At 41.3% G+C, this 19,794-nt stretch overlaps 1 protein-coding gene across 4 annotated transcripts in view; it reads left to right on the top strand.

Moving 5' to 3' along the window:
• The first annotated feature begins 3,128 nt into the window (after positions 1 to 3,128).
• Positions 3,129 to 19,794, top strand: part of COL11A1 (collagen type XI alpha 1 chain) — a 164,480-nt gene continuing 147,814 nt past the window's right edge. For 3 of the 4 annotated variants that reach the window (XM_074876655.1, XM_074876654.1, XM_074876657.1), the window contains exon 1: positions 4,264 to 4,473. In XM_074876655.1, the coding sequence (XP_074732756.1) occupies positions 4,359 to 4,473 (115 nt within the window). In that variant the 5' untranslated portion in view covers positions 4,264 to 4,358. Of the gene's footprint in view, positions 3,218 to 4,263; positions 4,474 to 19,794 lie in introns of those variants that run through there. The other variant, XM_074876656.1, reaches the window with a different exon arrangement.

The raw sequence follows: 19,794 nt of genomic DNA, 5'->3' as shown, positions 1-19,794 counted from the left end.
AGCAACTCCATTTAGTGCACATTCAGTTTAAAAATGTAAGGAATTTTCCACCAGAAACTGTACAAATTCAAACTTCAATATATATACAGCAACAAATATGTATCCAATTTGCAGACACATCACAGCCCTGCTTTTGGAGCTGTGTAAGGTTGCACAGTGCAGCTGCATCCAGCCACTCCAGCTTTGCCAATGTCAACTGAAGAGGCTTCTTTACATTCTCAATAGAAAAAAAACAGTATTGCTAATGTTTCTGTAGTCTTCTGGTACTGAGCTAATGAGTACTGAACTATGCTGGTTTGTATCAAATTTCTTTTACTATCATCTGTTTTCTCTACTTCTTGGGAATCTGAAAGAATCAGTGGACACTGAGCCATTCCCTAGCCAAAAGAGTTTGGTGAGGCACAAAGAAAGCCTTGGCTTCATCCTTCAAAACCTTAGATAATGGAACTGGGGGAGTTCAGTGAAGCTGTAAGCTATTGCTGGTAGTAGCAAATGCTACATTACACTTCTTGAAGAAGGAATCATGGAAAGAAATACTGTCATTTATTTTGTCTATATGCATGTGTTCATATATTTCTCTTGCTTTAAAACTACAAAAAGAAGCCCATTAGCATTTCACCTAGCAGAGATCATTCCACTAATCTCCGTTTGTAAGACATCTGTTTCTTACCAAGGGTTCACTTCCCTGAAGCAGTATAACTCACTTTTCTTCCCGGTATTAATCACACCACAGAAAACTCTTAGAAAACATGGATCTGCAGCACAAATGATACAAGGATGAACTACCCACCTGCATAAATCAAAATAATTAAAGTCATAGAGAAGGCAGTGGGTGATTACTTTTAAGACAGCCATTTATTTTGCAGTATTCACTTCTGTGCTGTGAACAGAATTGGAGAAAGAAGTTCAAGTTTTAGAAGGCATCAACATCTGTGTGAAGCTAGAAACACAGTTTTAAGCCAAGTCAATGACCCTGAAATACGTGGAAACCAACAATAAAAGCATACTCTTCCTTACAGCGCGTTAGTTATTCCCAGTGAAATGACCCCTTCATATACAGAGAAGTGTCTTGCTTTTGGTGATGTCAAGGAATATGCTAGGAAAAACACAGCAAGACAGCCAAAGAACATCACATTTACAGTTACATTTCACTACAGTGCCTATAGTCTGAAGACTCTGAAAACGCTGCTGCTGTGAGTTTCTTGTATGCTATAGTGGTCCAAGGAAATTCTCATCTCCATAGTTCCTAACCCCTCCCCCTCTCTGCCCCAAAATACAACAATGACCCATCTGTGCACATACAAGAAAGCAATTCCTAATATTTAAACATGGACTAATCTGCCAACATTGATGTATCAGGGACAGAACATAATGAATGTCACAGTGCTTAGTCTTTCTTTTCACTAAAACTGTCTTGAAGAGTAATGAGGAACAAGAAAGACAACGGAAAGAACAAACCACTGAGGATCACAGTTGATTTAAAAAATAACATTATTCTCTTCTGTTTTTCTGTGAAAACATTTTCATGTTTTAACCCTCTTTGAGATTCAAGAAAGAACTTATTTCTCTTGAAATTACATCTAAATGCTGAAATTTTCTACCAAAATCTTTTAAGAATATTTTTATGGCGCTTATAAGCTTATCTATGCTCTAAATTGTTATTTATTCTTTGACATATTTTTATTGCACCTAGGCTGCAATTACTTCACTCCAGAATACTATCACGGTGATTAAGAAGATTACAAACTAAGAAAATCAGTTACATGAAAATCAGTAGTCCTTAAATACTGAATTTGATGGGCTGCAAGATGCGGATCTTCACCTAAACAGCATGTAACTTTTCTCTTGTAACTGCAGAATCTGATGGTAATTTATTACATGTCTGTGTGGCTTGATATGCCAGCATGCAAAAATAACTGAGCTAGCTCTAAAAAAATGTTTCTGGTACTGGAATTAATATAGACTTATACAGAATTTTGTATTAATATAAGCATGCTGTCTCACATGGATTAATATATTTTCCTTCTACAGCATTGTGGGGATCTAAAATTCTCAGCATTTTGTTCTATTTGTTCTGCTTTGGGTTGCTGTAGGACCACAAAAATCAGTGGGTATCTTTTCACTGATACTTTGGGGGCTGAACAACATCTCCTAAAATTTAAATAACTGTAAAGGCACTGTGTTAAATTACTGTTCCCCACACTGTGAGAATAACTGTTTTTTACTACCTATCTTGGGCAGAGACAGAAATTTTTCTTTTTACTAGGATACAGTTTAGATTCATTTACACTAATAGGGAGGCTCAAAAAAAAAATGTCAGAGAGGCAACATGTGATAAGAGACTGGAAACAGCAAGAATACTGGTGACAGAAAGATGTGTAATTTCTAAGCATCAAGAGGAAACTTGAAACTTCATAGCATATGAGGTTTTCCAATGACAAAGTATTAAGTACAAAGAATAAATTGCCATCAGGACTGCCTCCTGACATTGTAATGAAGAAGGATGAAACATCAAGGAATTAATTGATCTGTTCTAGGAAGCATCTAGTAAACAACTGAGACCACCACAGACTGGCAGGGCAACAATAATAGAACTAATAATCAGTTCCTGACTTCTGGGGACCTGTACATGGTTAGGGCTTAAGACAGACAATTGTAAGACCAGTTCTGAAGGAGTAAGCTTTGATACAGAAAAGCCTGATAGACATGGCATTTTGGTGCTCCACAGCTGTACTGTGGCTAACTCCTTGAAGTGCCAGAAAAAACCTTTGCATCTCTTCACAGAATGGCACCCGAAGCATTTAAGGGAGCTTAGATGTAACTGTGCTATGCACCTCGGTCCCCTCATTTCTAAATCTAATGACAGTAATACCAACTATTTCAGCAAATCAAGGATGGAAGGAGATAGCTATATTAATACAGTGCAGTAAAACGTAAGATACTGCAGGAAAGGATAATACATTTCTGAAATTTGACACATAAAAGCAACGTGTTTTGTGGATAAACCATAGGTTTATTAATTGCTGTAAGGCGTTAGAGTAGAAAGATCTCAATCAAGGCAAATTTTGAAGAACTGATATATACTTCTACTAAAATGTGACCATAGTTTTCTCCCCTTTCCCAGAGGAGCCGGGCAGAGCGTGATCCCTCCGGACGATCTCGACCGGACCTGCTGCGTGACTCGGCTCAGGCACAGGTTTCCTCTACCTACCTACAGGTCGGTGCCCGGTACCGATTGCTGCACAAGTGGGACAGCAGGACACGGGTGGGGACGGGAGGTTTCTCGGGGAGGAGCTGTGAAACCTCGCTCCCCGATTTCCAGGATGTGGTGAGGCGGGGAATGGGGATGGCTGTTCGGTGGCGGGCTTTTCCTTCATCACCCCGCTCCCTCCTTTCTTACAGCGCCCTTAAAGCGGAGTCCCCGGAGGTCCCCCAAAGGGGTGTGTGTGACCACCAGCAGCGCCTGGGAGCGGGTGTGAGGGGGTACGGGCCGCCGGGGCCGGACCTGCCGCCGCGCCAGCGGGCAGAGTTTCGGGGCGCCCGAAGGGCCACCCCGCAGCAGGCCTTCACCTCAGCGCCCCGGCTCCTCTCACGCACGTTTCTCCCCTCAGACATCCCCCGCCTCGCTCCCTCCCCACCCGGCGCCCCCCTCCCTCTGCCTTCCGCTCGTCCCCAGGGTCGCCCCCCCCGCCCATCCCCGTTTCGCGCCGCCCGCCCCTCCGCTCCGAGGGGAGCCGCGGCCGGCACTGCGCATGCTCCGGGCGGGCGGGGGGCGGCGGTGGCACTGGGGGGGGCAGCGGTGGCCCGGCGACGGGACCCCCCCGCCTGGCGGCGTCCCCCGGCTGGCTCCCGCCCCGCCGCCCCCCGCTCCCTAAGCGCCTCCCGGGGGGCCGCTCTCCGCCGTGCCGGCGGTGCGGCGGGCGGCTGGCGGCCGTGGAGCGGCCGGTGTGCCGCCGCCGAGGCGGAGGGCGGTGCTGTGGGCGGCCGGGGGAGCCGCGCGATTGGCCTCCGCCCGGCGGCTGGCTTGTCAGTTGGGCTCCAGGGGTGGCCCTGGGAGGCTCTCGCCCAGCCCTCTGACGGGATGAAGCCTTTAGGGGGATGCGGCGCTCTTCGCGTTTTGATTAAAACCCCTCATCTGCCTTCAGTCTGAAGGCAGGGCACTAGGGAGGACGGGTCGGAGGGGCCTGCGCAAGGCCGGGCAGAGAGGGAGGGAGGGGGGTGAGAGAGAGAAAACCCCTCTTGGTATACCACGTATGGCTCTATAGGAGAAATAATCGTCCCTGGGAATATAGTGGAGAGGACGGAGCTGGTATAAACTGAAGGCGCCCGGGTTTAATTCACACTTGTGGGTGCCCAGCATGGAGATGCAGAGATGGTCCACAAGGTGGAAAACGAGAAGGTGGCCCTGGGAGTCGGCCGTAACCGTGCTCATCACCTTCGCTATCCTTCTCCGGGCTGCAGAGGTCAGAGGAGGTAAGAAAGCCAAGGGGAGCCGCGGAGGACAGTCACCTCTCTCCCCCCTCGGGGGGAAGGACCCAGGGCACGGCTGGGGCCGCGTTTCAGGGGAAACCTGTCAGCGCGGCTCCCGATGCTGGGGAGGCGACAGGGCACGAAGGCGCCCGGGGCCGGCCCGGGGCGCGGGGACCCGCCGGGAGCCCCTGGCAGCGCGGGCGGGGCACCTCCCTCCCAGGTGCCGCGGAGGGGTGGCAGCCTCAGCGTTTAACTTCGAATGTGCTTTTAATGCAGTAAAAGGGACGCACTGGCGGGGTGGGAAGATTAAAGGAATACTTGTTGAACGGAGTGAATTCACCTTTTCCAGCACTAAACTCAGTTTTGTGGAGCGTGCGTACGATTTTCGGTTTTGTGGAACCTACAGAGTCGTTGCTCCGCTCAAGTTCACCAAGTTGTGGCTGAAATGGAGCGACAACTATCTGCCTTCTCCTCGGAGGGGCGAGGAAAGGGAAAGTTGGGGGGTGGAGGCTCTCCCCTCTGATTTTCTCCGTTCTCCGCTTTTTTCTTTTTTCCCTCTGCAGAGGGTTTCAGTGGGCAAAAAGTTTTCCAGGACGAGAGGAGAGAATACATTTGGAGGGGCCCTTCGCCAGGCGCTGAGGAGAGCAGCTCCCGGCGGCAGCGGCGCCCCGCAGGTGGTGCCCCGGCGGGGCGGGGGGGCTCGGGGGGGCTCAGCCGGACGGTCGCTGGGCTCCACACAGGCGGTGGCCGCACCGGGGCGCCGTCCCCAGACTCCTTCCCTCTTTGCAGCCTCCCTGGGGGCATCGAGTGGTCCCTTAGGTGTCCGTGGCCCTGGTGGGCAGGGTGCAGCCCGCGGGGGACTTGCAGTGGGAACACGAGCCAGGCGGCAGCTTCAGCAGGAGGGAATCGCTGCCCCCTCCCCCGCACCACCCCCTCGTCCCCCCCGCACCGCTCCCCGCCGCACCGCTCTCCCCCGCACCGCTCCCCGGCACGACTCAGCCCTCGGCCGCCCGCCGAGGCGCTCCGGGTTTTTGAGCTGTGCTCGCACAGCCGCGGAGCTGCAGTGGCGGGAGCCCTTTCCTCTCCTGCCGGGGGTGGAAATGCTGCCTCTTCCTCCCTCCCTCCGCCTCTCCATCCCACCGGAGCCCGCAGGCGCATCTGGGGGCCAGTCTGGCTGGGATCGAGATTTTGATTTTTCGGTGGGTCTGACATCCATGGAGGGGCTTAACTCTCCGACAAGAGAGGTTTCATTTTTATGCATTTTCTATTAATTTTATTCATTTTTTATGCATAGGGAGGTACTTCTCGATCTGAAGTCCCATTTTCTGAATCCGCAGGCGTCCCAGAGGGAGCACAGTAAGGTGATCGCTTGCCATTCAAGCCCTTCATACCTGGGCACAACCTTGACGGTGTCAGATCAGTCAGGGCTTCTGCCCTCTGCTGGCCCCATTTCTGACAGGGACTGGAAGGGTCAGATTTCATCCCTGTTGCGATTCCACGGACTCCAGCGGAGTTACGCCCAGGGTGAATTAACCTCGCAGGGCTTCAAGGATTCGGCTCCTCATTACTATGTCGAAACAACACTGTCCGCAAAGGCATGGTAGATTTCTTAGGCCACTTTTCATGGGGCCATTCACAGTAGAACTGACTTGATTAAGTAGGATTTATGTTGATTATCTTTACATAATGGTTGGATGCATGTGAAAAGTTAGGCAAAAATCTAAAGCCAAGCAGCCCAGGAAAAATCAACAGAAGTTATCTGGTACTTACTGAAATATATTCAGCAACATTGGACAGACTACTTCGGTTTTGGTAACTATTTACAAAGCTACGTTAAAAATCTTTTCCTCTGGTCTTCTGTATAAAGGAGATTTCAGAAACATAAAACTACAGGCTTCTCGTGTTTGTGGAAGCATTCTGAAAAGAACTTAGTTCTTGAACTTTTCTGAAATACAGTATGCCATCTGCGTAGAAACTACAGGGAGCTGTGTGTTTAGGGCTTGATCTGTTATTGAAGTCAGTAAGAGTTTTTCCATTGACTACAGAGGCAATAGAATTTGACCTAATTTCCCTAATGGAGTACAAGTGAGATATTTCTGAATTGTCTTTTATGGATTCTAATCTTATTTAAAGTAGTTAAAAGATAAATTAGGACATTAATGATTCATATTTCAAAGTAGGAGAAGGAAAATACTAGGGAATAAAATAAAATAGCATACTACAGCGGGTAAACAATATGACTAAATGAAAATGCTGGGTAAGATATGAATCATTGCCCTTATAAACGCTGTTGAATTAAATCCTATATTCTTCAATTGTCTTTTCATAAGCTACCCCTATGTAAAGAAAATCACATGGTATATTCGTATAAAGTGACTTCTTTTTAAGACAACAGAATCCATTCCATGTAGAGAAACCTCAAAAATTCCTAAAATTCTTGACTTTTTTTCAAGTTTCTTTATTTAACACAAAAAAGAAAGAGAAGTATGAGGTGTCTTTCATAGTACCAAGAAAGGGGGTGTGAAGATCTGATTGAGCTCTTGAGCTATTTCTTCTTTAGAGAGAAAAAGTTACAGAAGTGAGAAGCAACTGAATGGGAAAACTAGTGACTCATACTTGGTCAGCTCAGTGCCCACCAGCTCTGAAGCAGCTCTTTTTAGAAAATATTTTTGCTTTATGACTTGGCTAAAGTAAACAAAATACAGTATTTTAAAAGACATCCTTTGATTTCCTTTCCCCTTCCTCACCTTTAATACTAAATCTGTTGGTAATGTGTTTGGAATGAATAAACTCATTTAGTCAAAATGGCATGGCTTCAACACTATAAATTTTTTTGTAAGGGCCTGGCATCAATGCACTGTTGTGATACTGATTTAAGTTTCATGGGCAAGAAATGAAAAATCAGTCTTTTTATTATTTACAAGCTTTTTCAAGCAAATGGAAATCCAGCTCTTAATCTGAGTGCAAAAAGATTTAAGAATCCTTACTGAAAATGAGGCTATGAAGCTATATATAGAAAATACACTTTGGACCTTCTGTGTAAGTGACAAGCAGATTTGTTTGTAATATAGAATAGATACTTTTTACAGTCATCTTCAGAAATACAAAGGTTCCTTGTGCTTCCCACACACAGGCTTGGAAACTAGTAGGAGTTCTAGGTGCAGAAGGAATGAATGCAGAACTGGGCCTGCTAGTGATGGCAAAAGGAGAGTTTTCTTTGTGGATGCACACTTAACACTGTTACTTATTTGTAATTGCTTAGTAAGTTACACTGGGAAGATACGGATCTGTTTCGTGAATGAAAACTGTCTAATGTATCTGGCTAGTCTAAGCCTGTACAAAAAGGTGTTTTAAACTAGAAATGTATTAATATCTTCTCAGAACTGTTAGTGATATAAAGCACTTTTTGGTGTTAACTGATCAGTTCACTCTTATGGTTGAAAAAGAATATAAACATTTTCATTGTTCCTTTATTTTACAGTGAAATAGACTTGTGTGTTAATTTTAGTTTAACAAAATGCCTTTAACCTTCAGAAACAGAGGATGTACATGGGTTTCTCAGATAAATATTCACAAAATGAGCAAAAGTGATTAAATCAAATGGCAATTTCACTAGATTCAGCCAGTGGTCCTAGCTGAAGTTTTTCTGAGTCCCAGGGATCTGCAGGTGAAATGGTCAGTCTTCCCAGTATAGAGCAAGAGAGACCTGCATGTATATGTATGTTTTGCTATATAATTTAGATTTTTAAAAATTATGTCAAAGGTAAAGTAGTTATTTCAACTTAAGCAGCAGATATCTGACACAGAAAAATGACTGATAGGTGGTTTAGGTTCTCTAGAGTGTGAATTTTTGCATTTAATTTAGAGGGAGACTTCACAAGGGTCTCAGAAACGACTATTCAGACTGCAGGAAACTGTGTCTTTTTACTAGCTCTGCAGAAAAGAAGTTTCTTAACTTCAGTTTTGTGTGTATCTTAACAAATGTAACTGTATATAAGTACGTATAGAATACCCACAAATATTCAGTGTTTTTGGCTTGAAATAATGTCTGTGCCTAGTACCAATTATTGGAATGTCACTAGGAAAAATAATCTTTGATATAAAACCTTTCCTGGTGCTATTGTTGGCAAAAATGGTGTCTGTAGCAGTTGCAAAATGTAGGAGAGGAGTTGTACTCAGTTTTACAATTGTCTTGCCCAAAGTTATTTGGTCTCCTCCAAACAGGGCCCTTAATTCTAACAAGGTTGCAGCATGATAAAAGAGTCATGCCATTACTACTGAAGTGAAGTTATACCTAAAACACACTGGAGCAATTATGTCTCTCCCAGATTTGTTTTGTACAGTGGTGAACAGTAGGGTTTCCATCTGCCAGCAAGATTAAGAAGTTGCTTTTCTTTTCTCTGTAGAGCTCTCTGCTTCTTTTCAGAAGAAATCCTCCTAGCATTGGTTAATTTATTGTTGTTCTGAGTATTTGTTGGTAATAGGGGGGAATAAATTAAGCAGAGCTTGGGAGAAATCTCCAGTGTTCTAAGAATGTGAAGTCTCATGCAGTGATAAAGATTTGCCCTCTGGATGGACACAATAGAGAGCAGTGGTTTAAAAGGAATTAGTTGAACACACATGCCTGTTGCAAGGGTTTCTAACTGTACTACTCAGTATTAAATAGCAAGTTTAGAGACTGTAAATGTAAGGATTAATTGTTGACCCCGTTATTACAATAGTAGTAGAATCTGGCAGAATCTGAATTCTTTTTAGCACATTATCACGCATAAGAAGTTGTAAAAACCTTTGTAAATTCTAGGTCTGGGACTTCACTGTATGTCAAAGTTAATGCATACAGTATGTGAAATAAAAGTTATTTGACAGAGCTGATATTATGGAAGCAAACTGTTTGCTCCAAAGCAAATTGAAAGATGTATTACAAAATATGATTAAAACCCAGAAGATCCTGATCCTGCTATGAATAATGTCACTGGCAGCTAAAATCAGGCTATAATATGAATTAAGTTAGTTCTGAGTCAAATTATGGTCACATTGTTAAAGTATTACTCTAGTCTAAATTTTACCTACCCTCTCCCTTACATGTGTATTAACTGAAATTATCGTAGTAATCTGATAGGTTATCAAACATTCATAGTTTATGAAAAAAAAAATAAAAATCAACATTTTACAACCTTGCTGTATGTTTAAGTGGAATTCCTGCTAATATCAGTAGGATACAGAATTGGGTCTGATTTCCTTGCATTGCTCTCCAAAGGGACATAATACCTTTGAAATTTTTTAGTTGTATAATTTAAAAAAAACATTCAGTTGTTTGTCAAATTAAATAGGGTTACTTTAAATGGTACCATTTGTAAATCTTGTCCTTAGCTGTGTTTTGTTTTTTTCCTATGCTTATAGCTGAAATAAATGTACAAATGTTCCACAATTTGAAACTTCCATATATTAGAAGCTATTTTGGAAGTCTATTGGGATTATTTTTTAAATAAATACCTTGATTGACAAAGCTTTTAAGTGGGCTCAATTTCTTTCATGTTCAATTGTTAAGGGAACACTGTGTCTCTTCCTGTAGCAGTGACCATTTTTAGACTGTGTATTTTTTTGATGTGGTAATAGAAGCGGGATACTCCAAGAAGTTAATACTTGTTTTGCTGATTTTTCACAGGTGGAAGTACTGTCTCCACTGTCTGCACAAAAAGAACTTTCTTAATCTTTAGCAGAGGCCTCAACATAGTTAGACACTTGGACTGCAGTTCTGATATAATCTACTGTGCTGTAAAATAGGAATAATTCTACAGAAATAATGAGCCAGATGTTAAAATATTGTCAACTGATGGAACAATACAGGTCTGCACCAGATGATGAACTAGCCCAGTGGGTAGTGGGTAACAAGTGAAACATTTTATGGAATCAGGGTCAGGACTTTAGCGCTTGATTGTAGCCAGTGTTGCTGAACATGTGATAAAAGTACAACCTATCTAGTCTCAAACAAGGTTTTAAGTAATAAAAAAAGTCATGTTTTGTAGTGAAATATATAAAGCAAGTATGAAATATCAGTCTCAAAATCTAGACTACACTCCAGAATTGTGCAATGTAACAAAACCCAGAAATATTCTTATTTTTTGCTGAATGTGTCCGGTAAATAAATAAGCCTGCAAGCTAACCTTATGAAAGACCTGAGTGTGTAGTTGTATATAGGCAAGTTTTCCACTCGTTTCAACGTGGCATTTAAGTGGTTTGTTGGTTGGTTGGATTTTTACTCTATGAGCATTAGAGATTGGTCTTTAAAAATAGATATAGTTAGTAGCTGGTGATTATCAAAATGCATCTCATATGCATAGACTGTCTTTATTGTCTTTGAAATACTATTATGTATTTGGTAGGTTTTGCAACATAGGAAGTAAATAAAAAATTTCCAAATAACTGGTGTGGAAAGAGCAGTAGCCAGTTCTGAGCAGTTTCACACAACCCCTCTGTTGGTGAACTAGTCAGTCATAGGCCATTTAAAGCATTCCTGTATGCATCTGGATAATCTCTAGTTCTTGTAATCATTAAATATGAAAGCACTGCAATAGCACCTTTTTCTAAAAATGTCGCCAGCCAAGATCCCAATTACATGATTCATCTTAATGCTAACATGTAGGAAAAATTTTAACAGGTAAAACAACCTTGTAGTATGTCTCTAGAAATATATACATGGGCAATATGTATTCAGTTAATCTCATAAACAGCTTGATTTTCAGGAGCACTATGTTAAATAACATTACTTTAGGCAGCTTAATTGGTTTCATTTTTGTACCTGGAGGAAGATGCTCTGTAACTCAGTTTGGCAGCCCACAAAGCAGAGAGTTCATATTATCCAGTTCTGTAAAGTCCTTTGGTTAACATCTATGAAAAGTATTAGAACCTTCATAAAGGGCACTGCAGAACTGATGCTTTTGATGCTTGCTCCCAGAACAGTCTCCTGTTACATGCCTGGGCTCTCAGTAGAGTTGGGAGGCAGGCGATTCTCAGACTGCCAATCCCAAAAGCCTGTGAGAAAGCCCATATGTGCCCAGAGCTAGCCAGTAGGAAATGCTGAGGACAGGAGGGTATCTGATCCTTTTCTGGTGCTTAGACACCTATGGCAGAACTGCAGGGAATCATTTCTTGAGATACAGAGACTAGAGCCTGCAGAGGGAAGGTGATAAGAGTCCTTCGTAAGAACTGGGAAACTCAGTGAAGCATTTTGGGCATAACATGCTTTTGAATTCCTGCTCTTGGATGTTTACTCCTGTATTAATGCTTAACAGATGAAGAACACAGTAAATTAGTAAACACTAATAATAATTGTATGTACTTCTGTTTTTAAAAGATACCCATCATACCTGCCCACAATAAGTAAAAGTGTATAAAGATAAAAATAAGAACAAAAATATTCCTACCACATTAGAAATAGCACAGATTTCTAGTAGTAGATGGGTCTTGTATTGTATCCTAAAGGTCAACAAACTAACAGTTTAACAAGTCCATATTCTGGCGCTGCTAGTGAAGACTTCCTTATTGATAATTTGGCAAAGTGGCAGGACTTATTACTCTTTCTGCTCTAGCAAATTTAGGTCTAGCTGGTAAACTAAACTGCTTGCTAATTGTTGATAGAATCAGAAGCTGGACTAATAATCTGGGAGAAGGAATGTAAGGAGGGGAAAAGTTATCAGGTTTCACAGTAGGAGAACTGCTGAAACAGCTTGACAAATGGTAGCTAAAATAAACCTATGTAGAAGAACTTTCACACAATCTGTATTTAAGACTGTTTTTAAAAGAAAAACATTTGTCCCTTTTTCTTGCCTGACAGCACTGTTCTGAGAGGTCAACAGCAGAAACCAAAGACTAGTTACCTCTTCACATGAGTTGTTCTTGTTCATGAAAATATTTTCACCTCTTACATTCATTAAGCCTTGGACTGTCTAATGAGTGTCAGTTAGAAACCTTCATCTTAGCAGTTTTTTACCTTTATGCACCCATAGAATACATGCAGAGTCCTTAGAATGAGCACTTATAGTTATGAAGATTCAGAATTTTAAGAAAAGTAAATAAACTAAGTAACTGTAGGCTATTATGCCTTTATTAGGTAGCATAGTTTCAAAAAACTGTGGAGCAGCCAGTACCTTCTATTTAAGTTCCTAAATATATACCTAAAAATCTAACCATAGGTAGCCTATTTTGAAAGTCTTGTCCACAAATATAAGGAGTCCCTTCATCAGAACTCACCAAGTATGCATATTTTAGCCTACCAGGTTATAGCTTCTACTCTTTAAATGATCTGTCACAGTGAAATAAAACTGGACTAAACTTTAAAAAAACCACTCCATTTATAATAGAAGATTAATGTTTCAACACTTTTTGAGTTTTAGTTTTGCGGGGGTTCCATTGGAACAGATTACTGGCAGAATGAAACATATTTCCGTGGAAAAATATGAAGTAAAATAATATTAATTTAGAAACATTAGTATTCCTAAATTTCTCAGATAATTCTTTTCACTGGGGCAAATTAAGCTCTTTCCTACTTCAGGGTTGTATCTCAGTAATTACAAGTTATTGATTGTAACTCTTACAGGCTATTTGTGGAGTCTTCTCTGATAAATTTTCACTTTCATATTAATTATAAGAAGGGCATTGCTGAAGAATTATGATAGCTTGAAGTTACCTGTTATATCTAAAAAATATAAAATACTGTTTATTATAAAAATACTGTTTATTATATCTGAAAAAGGAAAAGCCACAGTTACCCAAGTTATTAACAATACAGCAAACTGTTGCACACTCAGTTTGCTAAGGTATATCTGTAAAGTAAAGAATAGGCTCTTTTTTTTTCCCTTGAGTTTTTTATTATTTGCATTTAAAGTATGTCCCCCAGCATGCAATCTGGGAGCATCTTGTAAATTATGTAAGTGAACATAGCCTTTGAATAGGGAAGGATCATTGTGCCTGAGCTCTCTCATAAAATTAAGAGGCTAAGACCCAAGAGTTACCCAACCAAAATCTAAATATAATAGGATCTCAGTTTCTATGCTTTATTAGCCATTTGAACAGAAGGAAAAATATTTTAGTCTGAGTCATCCCCTGAACAATTTCTTATGGGAATGAATTTTGTAGCCAGAAGCTGCCGCCACAGTCACTCTCCTGTCAGTCCTGGAGTCACTTTGAGGACTGACAGCGAAGTCCTTCCTTCTGAAAATACAGGTGATTGTTTCCTCTGTATACCCTATCTTTAATGAAAGTCTGTTTTGAACTGCTTGGTTCTCAGTCACCAGCATCTTTAACTGCAGCTAAAAATGCTTTGCTGTACAGCCCATGGAAAGAAAACAGATGTTGGGTTTGGTATAGCCTACCTAAAAAGGTCAAGGCTATATTCGTTTTTCACTGAAGCTTCTGAGTGGCTTGCAGCATATTCTGTGTAGAATAGAAGAAAACTCAAGGTGTGGGACCTTGTAGATAAGAAGGACACTTGTCAATTCTGACTTCCTTGGTTATCTCTTACGGAGTAATTAAATTCACTCCAAAGAACTCTTAATTCAATGAATAATATCTTTTCAATCTGCATGTATTCCCAGGCTACTGAGGACCACTGCCTGCATCTGTGATAGGATCACTCTAGATATTTGACCTCTTAAGATCTGAGTAAGACAAAATACTGAGATCCACGCTCAGTTGGGAATTGCAGCTACTCATGGAATTGACCCATAAACTGTTTCTCAATACAGCTGTATGTAGGAAAGGATGATTAGAAACCTGTCTGATAACCAATTAGCCTATATAGGTTAAAAAGAATTTCTGAGGAAATACAAATATGCAGAAAATTTTTTATTTTGTAAATAACAAAGATTCTATTAATAGAGTGTCCAGGTAATTTGCAATCAATGAAATAAATCTGACACAGAATTCTTCAATTAAATTTTGACAGCAGCAGACTTAAATTACTAGTAAGATACTGTGAGTGGAAGCTGATATGTATGCTAAGAAACAGGAGCTCAAGTATTTCATATGTTTAAGTGTAAATTTATTGACACATACATGTTAGCTGCTTAGAGTGATATCGGACAGATCATTCTTTGCTGGGTAAAAAACTGGCTGGATGGCCGGGCCCAAAGAGTTGTGGTGAACAGAGTTAAATCCAGTTGGAGGCCGGTCACAAGTGGTGTCCCCCAGGGCTCGGTTTTGGGGCCACTCTTGTTTAACATCTTTATTGATGATCTAGACGAGGGGATCGAATGCACCCTCAGTAAGTTTGCTTGAGGGTAGGGAGGCTCTGCAGAGAGATCTGGACAGGCTGGAGCGATGGGCTGAGGCCAACTGTATGAGCTTCCATAAGGCCAAATGCCGGGTGCTGCACTTGGGTCACAACAACCCCCAGCAGCGCTACAGGCTTGGGGAGCAGTGGCTGGAGAGCTGCCAGTCAGAGAGAGACCTGGGGGTGTTGATTGACAGCCAGCTGAACATGAGCCAGCAGTGTGCCCAGGTGGCCAAGAAGGCCAATGGCATCCTGGCTTGCATCAGAAATAGCGTGGCCAGCAGGGACAGGGAAGTGATCTTACCCCTGTACTCGGCACTGGTGAGGCTGCCCCTCGATTACTGTGTTCAGTTTTGGGCCCCTCACTACAAAAAGGACATTGAATTACTCGAGCGTGTCCAGAAAAGGGCAACGAAGCTGGTGAAGGGTCTGGAGCACATGTCATACGAGGAGCGGCTGAGGGAACTGGGGGTGTTTAGTCTGGAGAGGAGGAGGCTGAGGGGAGACCTCATCACCCTCTACAGCTGTCTGAAAGGAGGTTGCAGAGAGCTGGGGATGAGTCTCTTTAACCAAGTAATAAGCGATAGGACAAGAGGAAATGGCCTCGAGTTGCGCCAGGGAAGGTTTAGACTGGGTATTAGGAAGTATTTCTTTACAGAACGGGTTATTAGGCAGTGGAACGGATTGCCCAGGGAGGTGGTGGAGTCCCCATCCCTGGAGGTGTTTAAGAGTAGGGTCGACGTAGCGCTGAGAGATATGGTGTAGATGGGAACTGGCAGTGTTAGGTTAATGGTTGGACTAGATGATCTTCAAGGTCCTTTCCAACCTAGTTGATTCTGTGATTCTGTGATTCTACTTATGTGGAACAATACAGCTCTATTTTCAGTGTGTGTTAGTGGCCTAACATTTACATACTTAGCATTTCTATTAATGTCACCTGCTAGATTGATTTGAGTAAGCCTATATGGAGAACTTACTTTGGTTTTGGGTCATCGCTGCAGTTGATCAGTAGCTAGAAAACTGAAAAGCAACTGTTGTAAATCAAAACATTTTCATAAATGCAAAGTCATTAAAATAAAGATAATTAACTTTACAACATGATTATAGCTAGAAAGTTAATATGTATGGATTTTACCTTTTTGTCCAAAATGATTGCTGCTGGTGTAATTCCAAAGATGACATTGCACTGTTAGATGCACTGCTGATCCATCTTTTTTGTGTTCTGTACAGTTTGCTTTTCCAGGGTCAGATGAGCTTTATCACAATGGAGAATTTTAATGGTGGCTGCTGAAGCACAAACAAGAAATTTTGTTGCCTATCACTGAGATACTAAGTTTGCCACAATCTCAGTTACAGACAGGATACATATTTTATAAACTAAGAAAATATGATTAAACACCATTCATTTAATTACCATCTGCATTTAAATAAATCCAAATGTTATGAACCAGACCTGACCATTCCAATGCAAATTTTCTGGCATCTGATATAACTTATCCCTGCTTGTAATGTATATCCTTTTACCCAGGGTTATGTGGTCATTTACGAGAAGCATTCCCATAAAGAGATGTGGAAATGATAAGCATTTGTAATGAAAACTGAGGTCAACCTTAAGACAAGGAGGCTTGATGTCACGTATTGATTAAGTCATCAGCACAGACTGTGTGGCCAAAGGACTTCAGTTTCTGCATTGTTGTGCAGTTTCTCAGTCCCTCGTTTCTCTGATATCATCACCTGTGTTGTTATGGCACCTGGGAACCTCCCTCCATGGACAGTTTCCACCAAAAGAAAGGGAGAGCCCTATTATGTAATAGATTCCAGCTCAAATGTATCAGGAAGTCAAAGTGAAGGAAGCAAGTCCTCTGAACTTGTATAATGAGTGCTGTTTATATTTATGACATTATAACATATTAGAAATGAATCTGCATTTTTCACCAGCTTCTACTTAACTCCAGAAGAAATCACAGTGAATAATGGCAGTAGTTTTTAGGTATAATGCAATATAAAGGCATCAGAATTTGATCCATATGTGTAGTATCAATATCAGTATTAATAGGAATAATGCAGATTTTATTTCATTTTAGAGATTGTGGAATGAAATGAAAGCTATGATATTTTCAACTGTGAATATATGACCAAAATGTAGCCTGGATTTTTACAGAGGTTCTTTTTCAATCTATAATTGCATTACATTTTTAAAAGATGTGATTATTAATTCATTGAATAGAATGCATTGTAGTAGCCTTTAAAATAAGTGTACCGTTGTATATACAGGAAGACTAGGCTTGAAAATGCTAACCAAAATTGGAAGACAGTTTTTATATGCACTTTCCTCCTCTCCAAACAAACAGAAAACACATGAAATTTCCTTCATGTAGTTCATTCCTGATATTCTGTCCTGACCTGGCAGTGTAAAAGTGTGATCTAGCATCCAGTTTACAACTGCTTAACTCCACTGAATCCTTTTAATTCCCAGCAGAGATCTGCTGACAGAAGGTTTTTTTGTTTCTTCTTTTTAGTTAACATGCTTTTACACATATTTTAGTACCATTTAAAGTAGCTTAGAAGATTCTATATTTCTGTCAATCTATCTTTTTTTTCCCCTAAGGTTCCTATTTAGTCCCTGTGAAAGAAAGCTAAAAGCAAAGCCAGGGAAGATTAAATAAGGCTTTGGGGTTATATTTAATGTGAAATGCTCCGTACCAAATGTTCTTATCCATATCACTATAAATATGGAAAGCTCATTGAGTGAATGGATGTACTTCAGTCATGCCACAGTAATGAAGACCAGAATTTGGCTTTGCAATTTTAAATATTGCAAGTTACAAGTTATATCAGGTCTTGAGATGGTACACCACTAATTTGTTTTTGTGCTTCACTGTCATTATTTTTGAAAACCAGAAAGTTATTCTGGAGCTAAATGATTTCACAGTTTGATACCTTGAAAGGACACTAGGACACTCAGGTTCTTACTACACTTACCAGGACACTCAGGTTCCCATCTCACACAATTTTGTCTTCTAAGAAGGGATTTTTGAAGAATTCTCCTTTCATTGCAGAAATCCCAGTGCTTTTAAACCCTTCTCCTCTGGCTACTACTGTATAGTCTGTTAATTGGCAGTGAAACTTGCACATGTCTCTCTGAACTTTTTTGAATCAAGGACGTATGCTGTTGAACTTTGCACTATAATATTTAGTGAGAAGAATGATTCCCTGCCGTTGGTTCTCTGTCAGTGGAAAAGTAGCACAGTGGAAATATTCTTTTTGATTGCGGTTTGAAACTCAGGAGAGCTTAATCTGAAAAATGCAGACTTGCCCTGATGAACACAGGCTTTGTCTGGCTTGCCTGCAGGAGGTGGCCTTCAAGCAGCAGTGCAGTGTGGCCGTAAACATCTGCATGAAGGGACCCACTTTCAGGGTCTGGATCTTGCGTTTTATCAAATTTGCCATGGCAAATAGAGTTGAGTTTTCAAAGCTGATGTCTAACTTTCATAAGGAGAATTAACTGCACCCCAAGAACTGGTGAACAGAGTGGTCTGCATGATGCTTATTTGCTGGTTGTTTCCTTGCTATCTTAAATCTTAGCACCAAATTGGAAGGATGCAAACTCATTTCATCATATATCATGAACTTACAGTTTTCTTTACATCTCTTATGAGAAAACTACCCAAGGAAATTAGACTAGAAGGTAAAATCATTTAGGGAAGCTGCTTTATGCACTGTAAGGAAGTTCTTGTGAGAGACCCTTGATCTGCCAATATATGGGTTACATTAATGTTGCCCCATATAAATACAAGCTGTAATCTTAATTTGTGGACCATGCAAACAGGCATGGCCTGTATGGCCTTAGCACTGGTACTGTTTCTGGCTATTTCTTACCATTCCCAGAAAACGTGTGGGAGCAGAATGCTAAAGAGGCAGTTTTCAGGAAGAGCTGAAGCTCCCAGGATAGTGACACTGAGCACTTCAGAACCTACAGAAACTGGCAGAGAGAAGCCACAATTTCAGCTGATAGCTTCCAGACTATGCTCTTCCCTGGATCTGTGAGTTGTCTTCCTACTGCTCTACCCTGGTCTTCTAAACAGACCGGTGTTGGCTGTGTGAGGACTTCTCATCGGCCTTTATACTTCAAACAAGTTACCTCTAATCAGTTAGGATGTAAGCTATGCCGTTTTTCGGGAGCTGATTATTTTTGACTGGATTCCTACATGTGTGTGCTCTGTGGCATACTGAGAACAACTGTGTCTAGTGCTTTCTGTAGAGGCACTGAGCAGATCATCTGAACATGCACAGTGAGCTCATCAAGAATTTTGAGACTAATGTCATGGCAGCTTGGTCAGTGCTACTAAACACTTGCTCCAACTAGGTTGCCATAGTTCCAGAAAATGTAAAAAAATCCTAAAATTCACTGAGACAGAATTTTCCCTAGCAAAAAGAAGGTGCTTCTGCAGAAACCCCAGTATGTAGTAGCCCTGTGCGTGACGCAGGAGGAGTGCAGGGAAGAAGTACTATACAAAGTGAGACCTGTTTTCAGCTGGGAGGTGGCAATAACAGCTGTGAGGAGACTTCCAGGCCTGCTACCTCCCAGCTGAAATACAGGATTCCTTGCATCCTGATCTGGGCATCTGATGAGAATCAAGTCCAGGTTAAATAATGACACGCATAAGAATGTTGCAAAAGCATTTATGAGGAAGAGGCACAAACTCAGTCTATTTCACAGACTGAATGATATGTAGGTTTCTATGAAAAGCAAAGTTTTGTAAAGCAGCATATTAAATCTTATAATTTCCTGCCTGGTTTATGTAAAGACTTCTAAAGAACTTTACTTTTTAACTGTTGGTCCAAGTGGCTATCTGAAATTTTTTATATTAATTAGGGAAGCAGTTTCTGTTATTTGTGATCTATAACTAGTAAGTCAGCCACATTATCTTTGGAGATAGACTAATTACCTTTTTTGTGTAAGTTACTTCATATAACTTGTCATTCCTACGACAAGTTACATTTCTAGAAATCCTTGTAAACTGACTAGTGTTTTTGCTACTTACATTTTGTGA

This window comes from Strix uralensis, chromosome 8 (genome assembly GCF_047716275.1).
Source record: "Strix uralensis isolate ZFMK-TIS-50842 chromosome 8, bStrUra1, whole genome shotgun sequence".
NCBI lineage: Eukaryota > Metazoa > Chordata > Aves > Strigiformes > Strigidae > Strix > Strix uralensis.
Note: the sequence above shows the minus strand (reverse complement) of the source record. Positions and strands in the feature narration are given on the sequence as shown.